The sequence below is a fragment of the Pyrus communis genome, chromosome 7, assembly GCF_041283825.1.
Source record: "Pyrus communis isolate YQ-2024b chromosome 7, ASM4128382v1, whole genome shotgun sequence".
Classification (NCBI taxonomy): Eukaryota; Viridiplantae; Streptophyta; class Magnoliopsida; order Rosales; family Rosaceae; genus Pyrus; species Pyrus communis.
In genome coordinates, this window is record NC_142571.1 from 30,083,490 (window position 1) to 30,105,719 (window position 22,230).

Genomic DNA, 22,230 nt, shown 5'->3' on the forward strand with positions numbered 1-22,230 from the left:
GTGATTCAGTATATTGTGCTGAATACAAAGTATTGATTCAAGTTCTATATTGGTAGTTTGTATATGAACAATAGTATTAATTAAGAAATTAAGATCCACCAGGCAAGATAATTAAGTTCATCTATGATCTTCCAAACATTACTTCTTAGCTAATCTATTATTAAGCTAGCTAGGTGATCTTAATATGATCTAAATGAGCAAATTAAGATAATATATGCGTATTAATTAATTAACTAGCAAGAGAAAGTAGAAAATCAGTAATACTTAACTGTATATAATTAAGATTGATGAACTAGCTAGCAATCAAGACCTCCTTTTGGTGCTGAAACGGCAGTTTTACTTTGATGATCATACTGCAAAAATATTCCTCTTGTAACGCTGCTTGCTCAAATGAGCATCTCAGAATTGCAGAAGCACCAGTGCTATATATATATATATATATATATGCAAGCTGCAGGCAAACTGTGGCTGGAATACTCATTTGAGCAAGAACCATTACAAAGAGGATTAATCCCATAAAACTCTCTGTCTCTCTCTCTCTCTCTCTCTCTCTCTCTCTCTCTCTCTCTCTCTCACACACACACACAGAGACAACTGTCACTCAACTGAATAAGCAAGCATATGGTTCTTGTAATATCCCTTCAATGTAGGGCTGTTCTATATATAGAAGGTCATAACTTATAAGTATGGGAAGTGATTTGGTGGGAGTGAAATCACGGTAATACTGTACTCTATAGTTACAGTAGTTTAATCAGGAGTCAGGACCCACTCCACTGCATGCGTACAGCTAGAACTCAAATCGACGAGAAAAACTTCTATGAAACAGGTTAACCGTTACTGTGGTGTTCTCAATAACTAATAAAATACCAAGTGTAAGACTTTCTTCACATAGAAGTGGTTCAAAACCCACGCTGAGGATAAACTCGTTCCACCTAAATTCTCCTGATCAAGTGAAAGCTACCCCACGATCTCTTGTCATCTCGATGGTATGGTACTATTAATTAATTTGGAGCCGTTGTTCATGACTAGCTTAATTAATTAATTGTTGCGTAGTTAGGGTTTAGGCTAATGGAATCAGTTTGTTGGCAAGCATATGATCATGGAGGAAGGAAAGGCGGTGGGCACTTGGGGAGCATGTGTTTGTCGTTTTAATTCAATATTGACAGTCCGTTAAAAGGGTGGTGCTGCTGCTGTTGCATGGATGCGACATGCAGCTAGCTAGCTAGAGAGGAGGAATTGTAGATGGCAGGTTTTGGAATGGTTGGTACGTACTTCTCACTACATCTCTGCATGCAACATATGGGAATGGTTGCTAATAATTCAATTCAAACTTGTAATGCTCCAAACCCCAACCACCAAAACTTAATTATTATGATGTTACATTTTTAAGAATGAGGATCTTTGAAAGGATCGAGAGATTCTCCAACCAAATTCGTTCATCGTATATCGTACGATCAATTTTCGTTAGGTACTATTTATATTCAATTTTTAATAAAAATTTTTACATAATTTATGACCGCACGATATACGATGAACGGACGTGATTAGATGATCCTCGGAATCCTCACAAAGAGGATCAAAAGAGAATCCTCATTCCACTTCTAAATTCTTCAAAATGCAGACGTCATTCCGAATGACTTTCACATTAATGGGAGGAGAGATTTTGTACATGGTCTAATAAGTAAGTTGAACTACTCTCTATATTACCAATTTGTTTTATGGTGGAACCAAATTTCTTCATGCTATCAGAGCAGATTGTCTCATGTGTGAACCCGAACGGCCACATGTGCTCCACCTCATCCCATTTTTGTTGTCCACGTGTTGGCGTGAAAATTCGCCACACGTGAGGGGACGTGTTAAGAATGAATCTCACATGGATAGAAGGGTAATAAGTAAATTGAGCTACTCTTCATATTAAGTAATTTTACGGTAGAACTCCAACTTCCTTCAAATGTGACACTATATTGTTTGGAACGAATCTACTTACCTTGTGCATCCAAGTGATTATACTCATTTTATGCATATATACAAGTTCAAGTTCTCTTCCTCAATCTCCACACTTCATATTACTTTTCCAATAATATGTTATATAATCTATTCTATTAAGAGAAGAGGGCTTGTCAACTTTTTGCCCCATTTTCTTCCAATTTTGTCTCACTTTTGAATACACAATGTTGACATAAGGAGAGCAAAATAGTAATTTTGTATCTTTTGAACTATTTTCACTTTTTTCCTATTTTACCCTCATTTTTTATACACAATATTTATATAAGAAGGGCAAAATAGTAATTTTATATCGAAATATTTACATAAGATAAAAAATATGCACTTATTAAGAGAAATTATCCCACCATCATTTTTTCATACACGTAAGTGAAATCATGATGTTTTTTGGATAGTTTGAATGAATTGAAGCCGTTGCGCTTGAGGAGAACGTGAGATGAGGTGAGCAGTTATTCACATACACAGAATGTGTGCTCATCTGCTAGTAATTATTATGATTACACAACACAACTAAGCATGCAGCTAATACATCCAGCCTACTAGCTAGCCAGCTAGTACAAGGACTTCAAATTGGAGAAAGGTCAAGAACAAAACACACTTTTAGGGCACCAGTAGCCACCATTATATATTATAATATATAAAAATATATTCATGTGATCCACGCTATATGATTTTGGCATAATGGTATTTTATGCTGGGTGCCAATTTTCCTAATTAGACTAATTGACGAAAGCTCAAGAACTCTGATTTGAAAGATTGGTATCAATCGCCATCGTTCATATTTATTCTTTGCTTTTTTCACTTAAAAATTATAAGGCTAAAGTACAAATAATTACCTCAATTATTAGGTCAATCATAGTTTCATATCTTATCATTAAAAAAATTTAATTTCACACTTCTATGAAACAGGTTAACCGTTACTGTGGTGTTCTCAATAACTAATAAAATATCGTATGTAAGACTATCTTCACATAAAAGTTGTCCAAGATGAGATGGCTTCTACAAAGAATAGAAGATGAATATAAGAGATCGGGTTACAATGTTAGGTAGACAAGTTTTATGCATTATGCAAAAAGTTGGCTTTTCGGACCACTCAACGGCATGTATCATAGATGACAAATTAGAATAAAAGATGGAAATGGCCCTCGAAAGAGAAAGTTACTAAGTTGGAACGTGGATTTGTTGCCCTCCTCTAACTTGACCTAATTCTTGCTGGGTCACTGTCACATTTTATTAAGTACTAGACGATCTGGCCGAGCAGCGAGTAGAGTCATTCTGCTTGATCCAAATCTTGCAGAGCTCAACGAAACCCGGCGGGCCTAAACTCAAAAGATTTTAGGCAATGATCAGGAAAAACAAAGGAATAATTGAGTTTGGGCTAAGTGGTGAGATATTAGGAAAAGGTTCCGAACACTCGTTTTTTAATTCTGCAATCTTATGTTTGTTTTCTTCCGTCTCTTAATTTGTCATTAATTTATTCAACCCAACAGTTAAAGAGACGAGCTTAAAAGAAGAAAAATATGCAGACCGAGAAAAATGGAGTGCAGACATCATAATTAGTAATTAGTACCTTTTTAATGAATGTCAAGCCTTCAAAGTCAAGGGGGAAGAAATGTAAAAGGAGTGCTGGCGGGAGCTGGGAAGTGAGGAGCACGATCCCCGGGTTTGATTAATATTTTAAAAAGCTGGTTGGTGAGTTGTGAATTTCAACTGAAGTACTGAGCAAGTGAGTAGCATCTGACTTTGGTATGTTGCACACGTGCATTGCGATCTAACTACCCATATCATAATCTGGTAGGAATATTTTTGCTCACATACCACCCTATATATCATCATTGTATGAGTTTAAATTTCGAGATCTGTGTAATTGATGGACACAAATATCAAAATTTGAACTTGTCCAATAGTAATAAGGAAGATAGTGAGCACCACCACTCAAGTGTGTTGAGCGAAAAATGCACCCTAATACGCCTCTTCCTCACATTTTTCTTTTGAAAAATGATATCTGCACTCATTTTCTTCTTCTGCCTACCTTGCTTATTTATGCCCTTGATTTTCCTTTAATTTATGCAAACCTAAACAGTGTGTACATAAGAACAAAAAGAGTGTGCGGATATCATTTTTCATTGTTTTCTATCTTTGTTTTTTGTTTACTTAAATTGCAATATCATTTTTCATTGTTTTCTATCTTTGTTTTTTGTTTTCTATCTTTGTTTTTTGTTTACTTAAATTGCAATATCATTTTCCATTGTTTTCTATCTTTGTTTTTTGTTTACTTAAATTGCAGAGGCCATCTGATGAGTAGTGTTTTTCACGTCATTTGACAGAAGAAAAGATGATCGGTACTCATACACCAAACAAATACCACAACAAAGAAGCAAAGGAGAAAATCTCCCGTCTCCACCAAACAAATACCACAACAAAACTGTCTTCTGTTGATCGGTACTCATACACAGATGCAGGATACCATATATAGGGGCTATACAGTTAAAAGTGCCCAGAAATGAACTCGAAATACAGAAGGAAACCGCAGTTAGCACCGTGTGTGTGTGTGGCTGCTTCTTACATTGAAACAGACGAACCTTGAATTATCGACACCCTAGGGTAGCTCTTCCTTCCTCATTGATAGTTGTATTTCTACAAATTTTCTGAAGATCAATGTACCCTATAATGGTGTCCTCGAAAAACACACCGTCAAGGTTTGCTTCGTTGAAGGTGGAACCTGATAAGACAGTGTTAATAAACAAAGCTCCTTGCAGATTCGCTTTCTCAAAGTTAACCCGGTCTAGAACTGCGTTCGAGAAGTTTGTTCCTGAAAAAGAGAGAAAATTTGATAATCACCTCTTTCATTCCATATTACGATCTTGCGCATTTGATAGCAAGGATGATACACAAGCTTACCCTTGAAGCTGGCTCCTGCAGCATAAGCTTTTGACATCACAACTTCTGTCATGTCTGCGCCATCAAATTTGGCTCCGGACATGAGTGCTGCTGCAAGACTCTTTCCCTTAAGATTGGACTTCTCATTTGTGTAATCACAGAAGCGGAGATCTATTGCCTTGTCGTAAACTCCATTTGCCTGGCCTATCGTATTTCCAACAAATGCAACCTCACATCGCTTTGGATCAGTAGACAATGGAGGCAACCTCTATTGGATACAGAAGAAGTCAGTTTAGCAACTTTTCACAGTCACAGCTATAAGAAGTTAGAACTAGTAACTTATAGTTTGGATGGTGACATTTTGGCTCCTGCTTATTTAATGGACATGGCGGCGTTTCACAAGAGTTGAAAGAAAACATAATAAGGGAAAACGGGGCATTCAGAAAGGATTCGGTAATAAGAGATCGATACTAGAAGTGGCAAAGTAACAAAAAAATCTTATAAAGTATCCTGAGACTCTGCTCATGCCATAAATGGATTTTCTTAAATTTTCTGATACTTAGAATGCTATTGGAGGCAAGCATTGTGCAAGCGGATTGGTACAGACTTGTCTGGTTCTCTACGGCGATTCTAAAACAGGGTTTATTTCTTGGCAGCTTATTCGTTCCAACTAAGGCTAGACAAATTTCCTGAGCCTAGACAGCCACCTCTCAACACAATCTTTGTCGTGACGAGTTTAACTGGATAAAATCGCTGTAAAGGAAAGAGTTTAAGATTTTCGATTACCACATTTGGTGTAAAGGAATCTCCCGATTCATGAATAAAGCTTTGTGTTCTGAAGCTATGTTTAGGACCTCAAGGATTATTAACAGAGAAATTCGTAACTTGTGGAATTTTGGCGTGAGTTTGTTACCGGTTAGCTAGTTGTATGTACTAGTTTTGCTTGGTTCTTGATTGTCCTTCAAGCTGATGTTGTGTTCCTCACTTTGTATAGATGATCTTGTTTTACAATACAAAACACTAGAAGGCATTCGGAAGTAAGAAAAGCGCGAGCACAGAATGTGATTCAGTTCAAGATGGGGAATTCAAATCTTCCATGAACATTCCATTAGTCCATTGTGTATAACATCTCAACTACGTATTTTGCATGATATCTATATGCTTCCATTTTAAACAGATGATGAAGATTACAATATCGTAAGGCAACGGCGCCAAAAGCAAGCCAAGTGAAGAATAAATATACGGAATGAGAGGGTTTCAAACCTGACCAGCAGCAATTACAGGTGAGGCAGCGGTAGTCACTGCCCAAACAGCAAGAATCCCACAAGCTGCATTCTTAACTTGCTTCCACTGATTCAATTCCTCCTTTGTCTCATGACCATCCCTATAAGCTGCACCCGCCCAATGAAACCAAAACATAAATCCACATCTTCCAATTTTGCAGTATAATGCAGGATACAAAACTAGGCAGAAAAAGGGCGACCCCAAACCAATAAGGCACCCCGGAGGGTCGGAGGCAACGTCTATGGTACGCAGCCTTACAAAGAGGTTGTTTTTCCGACTCGAGTCCCAAAACTAGGCAGAAATTGCTTATAAATCTACTAAAATAGAAGTTTCCAACTTTTTTACAAGACGATGTTCTAGAGAAGGGTATCCGAACTTTGGTGTAACCTTCCAAGGGGGCAACATTGGGCCTAGCCAACCTTCCTAACCTATATATGCAAAGTTTCTAAAGGCCATTTGAGACTGCATCTTCAAAAACACTTTTATTTATTAGAACTTTTACTACAATTGATTTTATTAGAAACGCGTTGAAATTTTTATTAGAAAGAACTTCCTAAGAAGCATTTAGAAGGCGTTTCTCCAAGTGCTTCTACGAAAGTACTTGTAAGTGAAGCAGAACATGAAATTGTTTTACGTAACAAAAAAGTCAATCTTTATAAACATTCACCAAAACAACTGAGAAAAAATCAAGGAGGAAGGCTTACCGGAGCAAAATACGCGCGGCGGCGAGTGGAGCTGCGGGCGTTTCGTCTGGGAGAATTGGAGAGAAACGCCGTTTCGAGACGGAAGAATCGATGAAGAAAGTGAAGCAGCCATTTTTCAGAAGAAAATGGCAGAACTGAGACGATGGTCTTCTCTTTCTCTTATCCTTGTTCTTCGTTACAGTTAGTTTTCCATGGATCAAGATGACGTGGCTTGACACGTGGGATCGTGTCTGACGCCAGTAAAAATCTTTTGCTCTTAGCCTTATCCCCGCGGGTCACCGCGGAATTGTCAATCTACGGTCACGGTTGCACTACCCACCGATGGAAGCGACATGTCGTAGGAGTTCAAAGTCGAACTTAAGAATGAATGAAGAGATATTTGTTAATGTGTTCGAAGTACAAAGCGGTACGATATATATATAAGGTTTTTTTAGTTAAAATATTTTTTGGGATTTACATAATTTTTTATTTTGGTTTTTGAGATTTGAAGTTAATAGAAATGATCATTGAATTTATCCATCATTGATCATTTTGATCATTCCTTGAAAAATCTTCATTAAATAAAGATAAAATTACAAAAATAACCTTAATTTTTGTTGAATCATTTTGGCCTATTGTTTATTAAATTGAGAGTATTTTTATCATTTTGTCAGTAATTCTTCAAGGAATTACCAAAATGATTGATGATGGACAAATTCGAAGATTATTTTTATTGATTTCAAATCTCTGATACCAAAATGATGAGTTATGGAAATTTTAAAAACTATGTTGAGTAAAAAGCGTACGTATGGCGTCTCTCCACGATGAGACAATGTTAACTTAACTTGAGTCTAGTTAGTTGCCTACACGTACATAGTAAATTTTGGTAAAAGCGAGTTCCTAAGGTTAAGGAACAACAAACAACAAAAGGAAGAGGGCGGAAAAACGGTCGGAGGAATCGGCGTTTGACTTTCTTGGGATATTTGAGGAATCTGCCTCCTCTGTTTCTCTTTCTCTGACTGCGCACTGCCAAAAAACAAAGAATCTGTTCCGACAATGGAGAGCCAGAGCCAGAGCTCGTGCCTATCGTACGAGAAGATCAACGGCGTCGCCAGTTGGCTTGGGACCCACGTGGCATCCGCCTTCTTCGCCTCCCTTGAGCGCTGCTCCTGCATCAACCTCTCCACCTCCGACGACCACGAAACCAACCCCGAGGAGGCCCACGACCGCCCCCTCATGCTCTTCGCCTCCCGCTCCGTCAACCTCAGCGACCACCGCCCTCACTACGTTTCTTCCACTTCCTCCGCCTCCTCCTCCTCCGCCCCTCCACCGAACGACGTCGTCAACCTCCCCGTCTGAATGGGTGAATCGGATAGGTTGGGGTCGTTTTGTTTCTTCTCTCTATGGGTTGTTCTCTGCATCTTGAATTTTTGTGGGTTTCAATGTGTCCTTTTCAGGTTGTGAAGTTTGAGGTTGGATCGGGAAAATTGGGGTTGGATTTGTTGTTTGTGTGATTAAAAATTAAAATGCTTTTTTTTTTTTTTTTTTTTTTTTTTTAAATCTCTGTGTGTTGTTTGTTGCTTCTCTTCCAAGTGATATGCAATTGGTATCGATGTGAAGGAAAATAGAAAGTCTTTCTGAAATTTTATGGGTTTGATTTGATTTCTTATTGTGATCATTCTATAGAGAATAATTTGTGTTTTGGAATGTGAAATTGTGAATTGATTACTGAAGAATGTCTAGCAATTTGGTCAGTTGGTCATGACGTAATAGCGTGATCTCTGTTTTGTAGTCAAATTTCAATCTCTTATCTCAGATAATAACAAAAGATGTGACGCGGTACGAAGCTAAAAGGATTACAAGCATAATTCCTTGAAGAACAAAGTTTTTTGGAATCTCCTAGATATTGGGATAAACCTGAAAGGTTGTCTGATAATTTTTAAATTTTATTGAAAGATGATTACAATGGAAACAGCCAATGGCTTAAATAATCGGATTACAATTCCTAGGACAACTCAAAGGTGTAAAGTAATTAAACGATATTAATCAAACGAGAATTGAAAGATCCGACTTTTATTACATAATTAAAATTGCAATTTTGGAAGCCTAAACAATCATTTTTGGCATTAAACACGGGCACATGGTACTATGATTTTTGTTCAACTTGCAGTTTTTTATAAAAACTTTATATTATACAGCTGATTCTGACATCAAAATATTTATTATCGTTCTTTATGTCACCATATCGAATGAATTCAACATTTTTCAACTTTAATTCTTCTTTTTTCAGAATTTGAAACATTTTATTTTATTTTATGTCTTTTGTTGGGCATGTCTCATATGTGTCCTACATCAAGATGACATATGTGGATAGATAGGCAAGTTGGTCATGGCATAGTAGTTTGTTGGCCTCTTTTTCTCCAAGGTTTGAATCCCTATCTCGTAAAATGACGAAAGATGATATGTGGTGTGTTAAGCTAATTAGCCACGGCATGATAGTGTACCTGCCCCTCACCTCTTTTTTTTCCAAGGTTCCTCACCTCTTTTTTTCTAAGGTTTGAATCCCTATCTCGTAGACTGACGAAAGATGATATGTGGTGAGTTAAGTCAGTTACCCACGACATGGTAGTGTACCCGCCCCTCACAACTCTAGTTCGAATCTCCCATATCGTAAAATATCAAAAAATTACATGTTTAGAACAGTTTGCTAGGGCATTGTTGATGTAGCTCTTTGATAAGTTCGAATCTTCCATATCCAAGGATGAGGAATGTTCTAGTTTAGCAATTGGATAACTCATTTTGGGCCTACGGATAGGCCTTATTGCGGGCTTAGGGCAACTCTAACCCTAAAAGTCTCTTGGGTTATAAACAACTCAATTCCCTTTAGTGAACAGCAACTACTTTTAGTGAACAGTAACTGTCATATTGCATTTTCATCCCTAAATTGAATAGCTCAGGCTATTGGTATTATTTCTTTTTTTAATTTCTTATAAAATAAAAGATAATTTTATTTTTAAATTCAGATAATAATAAAAGATTGGTTCAAAGTATTGAAATGTGGTGTAAGGTGGAAGAACATGATTAAGTATTTATAGAAAAAGAAATTTTTTATTTTTTATTGTAACGGACGCCATCATAACATTAACCTAATGTCACACCTCTCAAGCATTGAGCCAGGCGATTTGGGCCTGGTGAGGATGTCGGGCTCCCCCGGACCCCAATGGATTGCCTATCCGTTAGGATATTTGAATGGGCTGGAGTTGCTCTTCTGTTTCATGGGTTGGATACATGGGCTACTTATCTCCCAATATTTGCAACAAAAGAACAAACATCCATGAACATGCTAATCCGGCTTCCCCTTTTCTTAAAAAGGTTGTTTTCCTTTCTTAAACTCCAAACAAAATAAACTTTAGAGGTTACAAAACCAATTAATCTAACTTCTAATCTTAATTATAATGTTCTGTCATACCCAAAAGAAGATGGAGGAGTGACAATTATCGTATGTCGGTTTGTCGGAGATTCGGATTTAGACCCGATAAAGTAAGTTTTGTCAAGCTAATCACGCTCATAATTCATCATGTGACCTCCCAACTTTTCTCAATTTTTTTTTATGGGTTCGTTGAATGTTGTCACCTTGTACAATTGTCCTTGAATAATGCAAGCTTGTTGGCCAAAAGTAGAAGATAAACAGTTCAATAATTGATGTTAATTTGTTTTGTGCTCCTTCCTTTTCACTTTATAATTCCCACTAATACATGTCTCATGTCCCCCTCTTCATAATTAGTCATATGCTTTTTTCTCCTTGTCTCCTAATTGAATCTTTGATACTTTGATTATCTCCACTAAACTGAAAATCACTTTAACGACATAAACTTACCTATAGCGAGCATGTCACTGTGAAGGTATTCCAGACTAATAATGCACTTGGACGATAGTTGGAGTCGACGGCTCTCCTAGGATTCCCTCATCTAAGAGGATCAATTTCGCCCTTGCGACATCATAGGTGAGTCATGTCAAAAGTTAAAACACTTGACAATACATTTTAGGTTTGGGAAACAGAAGAGCGATAAAATGACGTCCCGATGCAAACAAGTAATGTTGAGTCCATTTTACTTTTAGGAAGACACATCAGTTGTGTAATTGTATACTTTTTCTACTGTGGTATTGCCATTTCATTTAGAGCATGAACATGCAGGAAAAAACTACATGAATATTTCATTTACATATCAGAAAGAAAAATTGCATTTGACATTACAAAAAAATCGCAAAAGGACTTCCTGTTAAGTTAACAAAATCGCTAACGATGCGAGGCTAGACTAAGCTGATGTTAGACTAAATTGACAGTGTAAATATACAAAGGTCTACGTCGACGAAAACCCGGTTAGGAGTGCTCATCCTTGGACACATGAGCTCCCGCAAATCATATTCCCGTTAGACATGTCTTCTCCGAAAGACTGGATGGTCTTTGAGTTTCCAGCCCCTGGCTGAGGCAGTGAGCAACATTGGACGAAATGGATTCCTGCACATTCCCACTGCCAACCAAAGCTCGCCGACCCTACCATGAGATGGACCAGACATGGCAGACAACAATTCAATCATTCTAACCGGCGAGCACGATGGAATGGTGGAGCTCCCCACCATCTTTTCCCCAAACGAATTCCAGCCACCAGCCCTTGAATCCCTATCCATTATCTTGGAGAACAAAGATGTTCTACAAGGCCCACAGGCACCTGAATTATATAGATATAATATCTCATTGGCTCTCTCTTAACAAATGACTTCACATCTAAAATTTGAGAACCGGCAGACCAAAAACATCCCACATTGGCTATAATTATACCATCTGGACAAGCTAACCTCGGCCACTGGCTGATTCCGAATTGGATTACATCACAACCATGGAATTTCAGCCACCTGTCAGGACATAAAATGGTCACCGTCACCTCTGAAATCTGACAAGGGGCCCATCGGAGAACCAAAATCTCAAGGTCATCGATCGTGCACATGCCTGCTAGAGTTGTCAACCTGACCCTGCTGTGGCCATTGATGCTGCCAAAGGTAACGTCACTCATCAATCCATTAGATTTGCATCTGGTAATGAACCAAAGCAGGCACTACGCGATAAGTTTACTGCAGAGGGGATAGCTACAACTCTATGAAAACCATGCCAAAGACCACAAAAGTATCAAACGGTTACTGGTAAACCATAATTGTGGAATGATCTGATCCGTCCATCCCATCCTGCAGTAACAATAACCATACCCCATGCATGTGAACTGGATGTGTTCTGGCAAGAAGTTTTAAGAAACTTGTACTCGGATTTGTGCATAGTAGATTGCTTTGCCAGTGGGCTCGAAGTTGGAAGCTTCTCCTCTGGCCAAGTCGCAGATCCCTTGGGAATAGACTGAAGGAAAGAATCTTGGCTGAGAGAAAAACATGCAGGTGAGGAAAAAGGCAGTCTCTCTGGTAAATTCTCATCGACAGCCTGAAATTGCCTCTCATTTTCTACGGTCCCACATTTAAATCCAGACCAAGGTATTGCCACAGAAACATTCGTGGAAAAGCGCTCACAAGATCTTATCTTTTTTGCTTGAGAGAGAACTCGTTCTTCATGATTATTGCAGTTCCATACATATACACTAGAATCCTCATTAACCGAGACTATATGTTTCCCATCTGAAGTGAAAGTAGCAGATGTCTGGTTTCCTGCATTTCGTTGACGAGAGACGAGGTTTAGAAAAGAGAAACGTATAAAATTCATAAGCCAGATGCTAAAACAGTGATATGCATAATGAACTGCCTCTAGAAAATCAGAGTGGTGGAAACCAATAAAATAAGAAACAATTACAACTAAAAGTACCAAGTTATACAACTACCTGCATACTTGCCGACCACAGATAGACCATGAAGAATTCTGACCTTTGAATCGGCACAAGTGACCATCACTTTGCTAGAGTCTTGTGGGAAAAACTGTATAAAATAACAAAAATTACTGAACTTCAGATCCCCTATTGAATAGGTAAAGTGATGTGTAAAAGAAAACAAAACAGAAAACAAAGCAGTCAGGAAGTAACTACCTGGAAGCCTGTAATCTTTCTGCACGGGGACTTCTTTTTACTTTGCAAGCATAATTGAGCATCCAATTGCAAATGATTATCTGTTCCAAGATACACATAACTACTTCATCAGTACAAACTCAAAATTGAAACGTCGCATTAGTTATGATAGAATTAATAAACCAGCGTCATAAACTCCAAGTGAGCAGGGGCATCTACTCAGTTTCTAGGCAAAGGACGTGAATAATACGGAGGAGGGTGAGGAATGCAGGTCTAGAATGTTGAAGCATACCTGATATATTATAAAAGCGGCAACTGCCTGTCATTGAGCCAACAATTCCTCCCTGCACAAGAAATCAACGGTGTTTGAATAAGCATTACTTGATATGTGAGGATACATATACATTTCTACATAATTGAAGGGCAAGAAAATCACCAAACCTGCCCATCAGGGCGATAGCACACCGCAGTAACTATATCTCTTATATCACTCCAATCAACAACTTGGCAGCAAGAAATTCCCCAAATACGTACTTTGCCATCTATTGAACCACTGATGAAGTAATTCTCATCCACTGGATTAAATTGAACACTGGTCACTGCATGATCAATAAACGAAAAATGGTAAGAGGTCAAGCCAATACAATATAAGATAAGAGACCAGGATCTTCCTGTATATATAATCATAGACAATAGACAGCAGCTCACCATAATTACTATGGGAAAAGACTTTGAGGCAACTACCGCATCCCACTTGCCAAAGACGAACAGTTTTGTCAACCGAAGATGACAGAAGATACTGCATTCAGAACAAATTAAACATTCTGCCATGTATCAGTAAATGATAAAAAAATTCCAGATTACTAGAAACTTAACTGCAATAAAAATAATCACTTACATTACTCCTTGACCAAGAGAGATCCAAGATATCACCACCATGCCCGTGAAATTCATGCAACGGTTTCTCCAATATCCGGAAGACTTTTGGGGGAAAAATAACACAAGCTGAATCTGATGTTTTCCTAAGGCTACTTGATTTGCCTATTGTATCCTTTTCCGAAAATAGTGGATTTAGTTCAGAGAGATGATTCACTGTGAAGTAAATGCAGGATGGATCTATTTCCGGAATGTCATGTTCATTAGATCTCTCATCCTCCACCACTTGCCAGACACGCAGAATCCCATCTTCACCAGCACTTGCCAAGTATTGTCCATCGGGACTGAATTTCATTGCCAAAATTGCGCCCTCATGTGCCTGGATATCTTGTCCCATGTAAAGTGCTGAAAGTTCCTTCAACCGCTTCCCGCACTGGCGAACCTTAACTCTTTGTGCCCTGAACCCCATGATTGCAGCATTGTCATCGTGTGCCAATTCATCATCCTCCCCTTGCCTATCAACAAGGCATGCGATGGACCGCAACCTACTCAACCACCCCTTCTTAGCTCTCTTCAGTATCCCAGCTCTATTGTTCGCCTCCTCCATTCGATTCTCCGTCAATTGTAGAGACAATGAAGATGAAGAACAAGAAGTGCGCTCGGACTCTTTGGTCACTTCTTGACCTTCACGTACCTTCCCATCCAGCCTCACTTCCTCTGCATTACACTCCAATGGCTTCCCTAAATTCCCATCTCTACATGCAGAATCATCCTTCCAATCCAACTCAATTGAGGAATAAATGGAGTAGTCATTACGCCGACATGACACAAATGACCGACTCAAACAATACTCATCCTCAACACATGAGGTGGTTCTCAACACAGCCCCACTACTCTCTCTAACTCTCTCAACCTCCCCTGCTACATCACTTGCTATTTCCACTGAAGTCTCTCGATCCGCGCTCAGTCCCATCCACTCCCGAAACTTAACCCGCCGCTCCTTCACACTTCTCGGGGTTCTATTCCACACATCATACGGAAAACCAGCTGGAACCCAATTGGTGAAGGAAGAATTGGAATCAAATATCTCAATGGTTTCAGACCCTGCATCGGATGTTGATGCAATTTCCTCTTGTGCATCAAAGAATCCACAATCTTCTTCCTCTTCACTAAAGCTACCCATTATTCTTTGAGTTCAACCCATCAGATTCCACATCAAGAAACCAGCATTATAAACCCCAGGCAAAGTGCCAAAATCCAATCCCCCTCCACACAAGCAACCCAATGGAGTAAGGGTAACTACACAAAATTCAAATAAAAAAACACAATTAACACAGAAACCAAGAGCAGTTCAACACAAAATACTTGTTAAATTAAACAAAAATGGTAATTAAAGCAATAAAACAAAAACCAAGAGATCCAACATGGATCCCAATCCACACCCATTGAACCTGGTCTTCCACTACAATATATAAAAAAATCACAATAAAATATGCACAAAAACCCCAAATAAAAAATTAAAAACAACCCAAATTCTAAAAAAAAAAAAAGCACTTTTGAGCACAGAGAAAACCCATTTGCAGAATTTGATGTTCATATGATTACAAATTTACAATCCAATAAACGAGCCAGAAAAAGGAAATTAAATACTGGATTAAGCAAAAGCGTGAAATTTGATTACATGGGTTTGGTTCTATGAGATTGGTATGCAACTGGGGAGGGCATAGATCGAAGCAGCCATGTGTAAATTTTGGAGCTTCCGGGGACTCTCGCTCGCTCGCTCGCTCGCTCTCTCGAGGAAGCAAGGAAGCACTCTCTCTGCACAAAAATGAAACAAAAAATAATAAGGAAATAAAGTATTTATTTTAGCAAATTAAAAAGAAAAAAAAAAGGTAGAGAAATAGGCAGGGGCAAAACAGGAAAACGGAGGATTATTCTTGATATTCGCGATCGATGTCCCGAGAAGCGAGATTTCGAGAGTGCTTCTGCCTTCTGCTTGTGTTTTGTGTTTATGTTTTTGCTCTCTCTCTCTCTAGACTCTGTTGTCTCTCTAGAAAATAAATGGTAATTTCACCTTTTTCCTTTTTTTTTTCACTCCAATCAAATTAAATGTTTCAATTACTTTTTTCTTTGTGTGTTAAACTGCCAAAAAGAGAACCAACAAACTTGGTATGAAAAATAATTATAACCAAAATAAGAGTGGAGCTTTTGCGATGCTTCTAGGCTTCTAGCTAGGGAGAGTAAAACAAAATGGATTAAGTATAAATAGTTTGTTTACGTAAGTAAATATATCAGCTAATCAAATCAGCGTGCTCGTAACAATATGTCACGTTATCAAAACTTTAATAAAACTTTTTCTTGATTAAACCAAAAAGTAGTGTGATCGCGACATTATAAGTTTAATTTGAATTTCTTCCGTTGATAAGAATATAACGTCATGCTATCAAAACTCAAATAAATTTTTATTTCTTAATTAAACAAATGAAATATGAAACATGACATTTTTCGTAGAAAAATAAATGCTCTTGCTATTAATATTACAATCATACGCTGACACTACTACATGGCTCGAACACCAAGGTTAAAATAGTCCATCAAACCCCCTTATGGCAATGAAATATATATTTTTTAATTTATTAACATGCGCAACCTTAACATTTATTTTTGATTTGCACCTATATGATCTTTTTATATGTTGAATTTTAAACACTGAAACTCAAATACAAATAAACAAGTATTTATTATAATTATTCGGATATGTGTATTTGTGATTAATTTTTCAACATAACTTGTTTCTTTTCTTTTTTTTCGCAGCAAAGCATGATTCTTTTAAGCCTGCTTTTTTATTTTCTATGGTTTAATTTAATCTTACAAAATATTTGCCGAATAATCAAACGACTCTCAACCCTTTTTATGAGTATTGATATTGATACGATTTTATATAGAACTTTTGCCATAAATCGTGGAGGAACCAAATATTGTCGCCTTCAACCCTCTTTACCCCGAAATATTTTTCTTTTGATTCTCTTTTATAAAATAAAAATCCGATTAGATTGACTTGATTTTAATGGGTTTTTTTGTTGGGGAAAAGAAAGGGGGGGGGGGGGGGGGGACGAGTGGTTTTTTTAGTAATTATATAATTGTAGCATACATACAAGAAATATTTTTCTTTTGATTCTCTTTTATAAAATAAAAATCCGATTAGATTGACTTGATTTTAATGGGTTTTTTTGTTGGGGAAAAGAAAGGGGGGGGGGGGGGGGGAGGGGGACGAGTGGTTTTTTTAGTAATTATATAATTGTAGCATACATATTAATATTAGGTAGTGGCATGAATTTGGTAGGTCACTTTCCACTCCAAGTGGTGGTCAATGCCAAAATTTGTTGACTTGGAATTCCAATTTAGAATAATTGGATGACTTTACTTTATAAAAAAGCAAAATATATAAAAATGTGAAATATTAAATATCAAATTGGGAAAATTTGACCATCTAATGAAAGATTGCATGTTATGTTGTAGTTTTTAGTAAAATCATTCCTAAATAGCCATATATAAAATTTTGGGTTAGGGTTTTAGACCTAAATCGAGATTATATACTAATGCTAGATTTTTGTTTTGTTTTAAAATGCTAGTTGAAAGTCAAATCATATTTAACAACAAAAGCATGGGAAAAAAATGTAAATCTAAATCTAAATTGTAAATTATACATATACTAGAACTCAGTTCAAAAGAACTATTCATTAACAGTAAAATGGCTGAAATGCCCTTGGTTTCTTCCATGTTCTTGTTCTCTCGCCCCGTTTTCCCTAATTGTTAGGTTAGATGGTAAGGTAATGACATATGCCCTCTTTGTAAGAAACTGGCTACAATACTTAAAAGTATTTAATTACAACCATTATTTAACGAATTCATGTGAATATAGATATTTAATACATGTAAGTTTAGTAACTAAATCTATCTTTGTAATGAAATCCGTCAATAAAAATTAGAGTAGAGCATACCACTTTGTCAAAAGAAAAAACAATCAAGCTTTCCCATAGAGCCATATATAATTTAGTGGCAGATCAATGTCACACAACATTGATATTTGTTACCCACTCATTTGCTAACTCAAATTTACTTTATTTTTTAGCCTATATTTCAAGGTGAAATTACCATTTCACCATAGCAGGGCATGGGCAATGCTTATGATGCCCTCCAGCCATATAGCCAAACCCGCCCAGGCCGACAGTTCAAACTGGGATATCCTGGAGGATGTCACCTGCGAGAATAGGGCATGGGTTATGCATGGGTTCCATGCAATGCGTCCAACGAATTCAATGATTTTGTGTCTGCGGATTTTCATCGATTTCATGTGATTACAACAGTAATTATTCGGATTTAATCACGGAGTAGGATTCTCTCGTCTCCAAATAGAAAAAGACAAATAGACAAGTGAGCAAGAGAAGAGAGAGAAGGGGAAGAGATTTGGAGATAAGGGAATTCTCCAATAATTACTGCATAAAAAAATTAATTGAAAACATGCACATTTAGGAAAATGATTTATTCTTTATTGCATGCACGTTCTGAGATTGTGTAAATTGGTTCCAATTGATTACTGCAGATTTGCAGTGTGCAGCATGATCATTTAAAAAGAAAGAAATAGGATTAGTACTAATTAGGTGGCTTTGCGTTAGGTTTATGTCACCATTAAGGCCAAACAAACTCTTAAAAGTCAAAAAAGTAAAAGTCGGTTTGTTTCCGCTAAACCGGGCAGTTTACTTAAAAAACGATTTCGTGTGTTTCAGTTTCTGGTTAAACAAACCCTGGTAGTAGTCGGCAGGTAGCACAGCTTTTTGTTTTCTTTCTTAAACTCCTTGATCATGTCCTAATTAATGTGCAAGAGAAGAGGCTTGTTTTATAAATTAACCTGCAAAGTAAACGAGTAGAATTGACGGATTGAGATTCACTCTGGTTCTCTGTATTTGGAGCAGCGAGTGGAAAATTTCAGATCATTTATTTTCAATCTTACGCCTCTTATTAGCTTATTTTATTGGCCTACTTGACAAAAATCAAAAAACTTAAATAAACCCGAATCTCTTTTTCTTTCTTTTGAACAGTTCAGATCTCTCTAACAACGAGCTCCAGATAAATAGAAACATACGGGACTAAATTAGTTGTTCTTAATCATATGTAACCATTAATAAAATAAAGAATACTTGAGCCTTGACTAGTTATAAATTAACAAAACCTGAGGTCTCAATTTCAATTTTTTCGAAAGACGAATTTGAATTAAATTATTATAACTACTTCATTGTGAAATTGACACTTCCTCACTTTTTAGTATAGATAAAATTGAATGTATTAAAAATATATATATATATATATATATAAATGTTCATTCTTGTGTTTTTCTTTGATGGTGATTTGTAAAAGTCACACTAGACACTCTTGTTTTTATGCATAATAAAGTGAAACATTTACACTTATGATTTACCTTTAGCTTCCACGACTTTAATTGGTGCCAATTGAGCAACATCCCCTTTCATCTTTTTGGATTAAAGTTTAGGGTATAAAATTTCCATTCTATCATACTGGTGATTTGTATAGGGAAATAATTTTCACACATCATTTTTAACGTCTCACACACTCATCATTCTTTTTATTTATTAAATAAAATGAAATTTACAACCGCAATTAAACAAAGATATGTAAGAGACTAAAAACGACATGTGTTTGCATTTATATATAGACACACACACATCTTATCAACATTGATCATGCAATTGGGGACTTGTTAATTATATAGTTTAATCTTTCTTGATGCGAGGATCAAGAAAAGGGTACTTAAACTATCATGAATTAGAGTTGATCATACCAAGCAATATGCATCATGCATGAGCAAATACTTGCCTTGACATGACGCTATACATCAAATTCACCAAATCAATCAATCCGGGCTTTTGAAATTTAATCTAACAGCTACAAATAAAGGGCCCTTTAAAAGTTATAACAATTTTAGCCGTTAAATCAAATTTCAAGAACCTAGATTAGGTGATTAGGTGGAAAAGATCCGGCGAGGATCCCTTTACATATATAATATGTATTATCCTAAACTATGATTGAGAATAAGCATAAATTCATCAAATAAAAGTGTTTAATTTATATTCCCAAAACATTCCTCCTCGCATATATGCAGGGCATATGCATACGGCAAATTTGCTGTTCATGCCTTGGTATGTGACAATATGTGTCTGTCCTCACATGCATGGAACCAAACAAAGTGTCATGTGGCATGCAATGCACGTATCAAAAGTTGGTGCACCAACAAATAATACAACAATCGAAATACTTAGGGTTTGATTATTGGGTAGCCAACATTACAACTCCAATTGGTTAGCTAGCCTGCAATTTTATGAGTTGTAACGTGTAAACTTGTAAATGCAAGAGCCATAGAAGAGGTACATTACTTGTACGTAGCCAATCGATACACTCTACTCTTTAGGGAGCGGGATACATATATAGCGTAGCATTATCGTAGTGTTCATATACTGACCAAGTATGGACCACGTTATCAATAGTTTCATGTTTTTGCCCCTTTTTTGGCTCTATATGATATGAGGGTTGCATGGCGGTTTGTTCTTGTGATTCTCTTAACGGTTGACCCATACCTTGATTTTTTTATTTTATTTTGGTAAACTGTGTTTAATTACAACTCTAGCATTGCATGCATGGATCAATATTTGGACGCAACTTGTCAATCTCTCCTGATGGGTGCGTGGCAAGGTGCGTGTACGTACTTTACAAGAGATTTTTCAATGTGCCAATAACACAGTTTAGTACACGAAATATAAAAATACACTTAATTAAAAACTTGAGATTTTTTTTTTGTAATTTATTGTAAACCTCGACATATTAATTGTGTTTCTGACACATTAAAAATTTTCGTAGTTATCAATGGAAAGTCCTCCTCTTTCCTCTTCTAGCTAGCTAGCCTAGCTTGCCACGTGCATGATGCCTTGCATTACTCCCGGAATTGGCTGCCGACATTGATCTAAATATAATATAATTGTGTATTTGGTTTGTTGGTGGAGAAAATTAGGTATGTAATAATTATCTGTACAAGTGTACATGTATAGTTTTATGTGTCTTCTCTCCTTGCATCGATGCGTCCGGGGCGACAATTGATAAACTAACCTTTAAGTAATGGCTTCATACTGCGTACAATCACCATTAAAATTATAGATGAGGCGGTTGGGTATGTTAGCCATGACGACGTATTTTTTTAACACTCAAGTTCGAATCAGTCATTTTATAAAATGGTAGAATAATGCATGTAAAATGGTATAATGATGTACATATTTAGTTTTAGCTAAATTAGTTAGAATGACGTGCTTCGTCCCTTGAGTTTGTATCTTTATTCCTATAATTTAAATAATATTAGTATTATCATATCATTTGTTTGAAAAATGGTATAATAAGATAAATTAAGATCAATTAAAGGTTTAGTCTCCTCTAATGTAATAAAATAAAGAAGCGCTAATGTGGGAACTTAAAGTATTTTGACTAATAGACGTCACATGTATAACTTATCAAATATGACTACTCTGACTTTGACTAAATGCACATTTCGTTTAGTCAAATCCTAATGAGCTGAAGGACCACATTCTCTACGAAGTCCTTAGAAGCACACAACTAATAACTCTCACCACACTCTTATTACTTCCTACAATCTTTCTGAATTAGGCATCGAAGGCCTTTGGCTAACACCACACCGGTGTTAGTCTAACTTCGTTTATATCTTTTCTTTTCTATGTAAATTTTCGTCAATTCAATTTGAGGCAGAAATTTGCCCCCATAGCTAAAATTATGTATTATATCTACAAACTTAAGTTTCTATTGATTAATCTACCTAGATCTAGAGAGATACGTTAACAATCCACTACTAAATCCATCAATTTTATCTTCAACTAACCATATGCTCAATTTAAGAGGTGTGATATTTTATCACAAAAGCTCGTATAATAAGGTTATAAATTAGGGGTTTTTTTTGTTTTTCTGGACATGGATCCTCTTCGGATTCAATGATCCTAATCCACCAAGTCCAATCACCCGGGCCGTTGAAATTTAATCAAAGAGCTAAAGTTATTATAACTTTTAAAGTGGATCTCTGTTTGTAGCCGTTGGATCAAATTTCAACGGTCCGGATGATTGGACTTGGTGGATTAGGACCACTGGATCCGGAGAGGATCCATGTCCTTTTTTTTTTTTTTACTATCAAGGTTAATGCTTCATGCATCATGGATGACCTACACATGCACTAACAAAGGCAGATGCATGGATTACAACTGAACGTGATGAAAAAAGGTTGGCATTGGTACAGTGTTAGATCAAACAGTTGACTTTTTGACATAAAGACACAAAAAATCTAACAATATCTATATCGAGAGAAGTATCTCGTAAAACCC

General features: G+C 36.7%; 3 protein-coding genes across 3 annotated transcripts; 1 reads left to right on the forward strand and 2 right to left on the reverse strand.

Moving 5' to 3' along the window:
• Positions 1–4,323: 4,323 nt before the first annotated feature.
• LOC137733994 (thylakoid lumenal 17.4 kDa protein, chloroplastic) lies at positions 4,324–7,182 on the reverse strand. Its single transcript, XM_068473221.2, has 4 exons — positions 6,873–7,182; positions 6,148–6,275; positions 4,906–5,152; positions 4,324–4,816 (listed from the first exon to the last, which is right to left on the reverse strand). Exons 1-4 carry the CDS (start codon positions 6,982–6,984, stop codon positions 4,593–4,595), a joined length of 711 nt encoding a protein of 236 aa, XP_068329322.2. The 5' UTR covers positions 6,985–7,182; the 3' UTR covers positions 4,324–4,592.
• Positions 7,183–7,746: 564 nt separating this feature from the next.
• On the forward strand, positions 7,747–8,516 carry LOC148696046 (uncharacterized). Its single transcript, XM_088697175.1, has one exon. It carries the CDS (start codon positions 7,908–7,910, stop codon positions 8,208–8,210), a length of 303 nt encoding a protein of 100 aa, XP_088553301.1. The 5' UTR covers positions 7,747–7,907; the 3' UTR covers positions 8,211–8,516.
• A 2,467-nt stretch (positions 8,517–10,983) lies between these two features.
• On the reverse strand, positions 10,984–15,759 carry LOC137733977 (uncharacterized). Its single transcript, XM_088697052.1, has 9 exons — positions 15,701–15,759; positions 15,465–15,601; positions 13,806–15,082; positions 13,616–13,706; positions 13,349–13,506; positions 13,200–13,251; positions 12,929–13,008; positions 12,728–12,821; positions 10,984–12,557 (listed from the first exon to the last, which is right to left on the reverse strand). Exons 3-9 carry the CDS (start codon positions 14,964–14,966, stop codon positions 12,037–12,039), a joined length of 2,157 nt encoding a protein of 718 aa, XP_088553178.1. The 5' UTR covers positions 14,967–15,082; positions 15,465–15,601; positions 15,701–15,759; the 3' UTR covers positions 10,984–12,036.
• Positions 15,760–22,230: the final 6,471 nt, after the last annotated feature.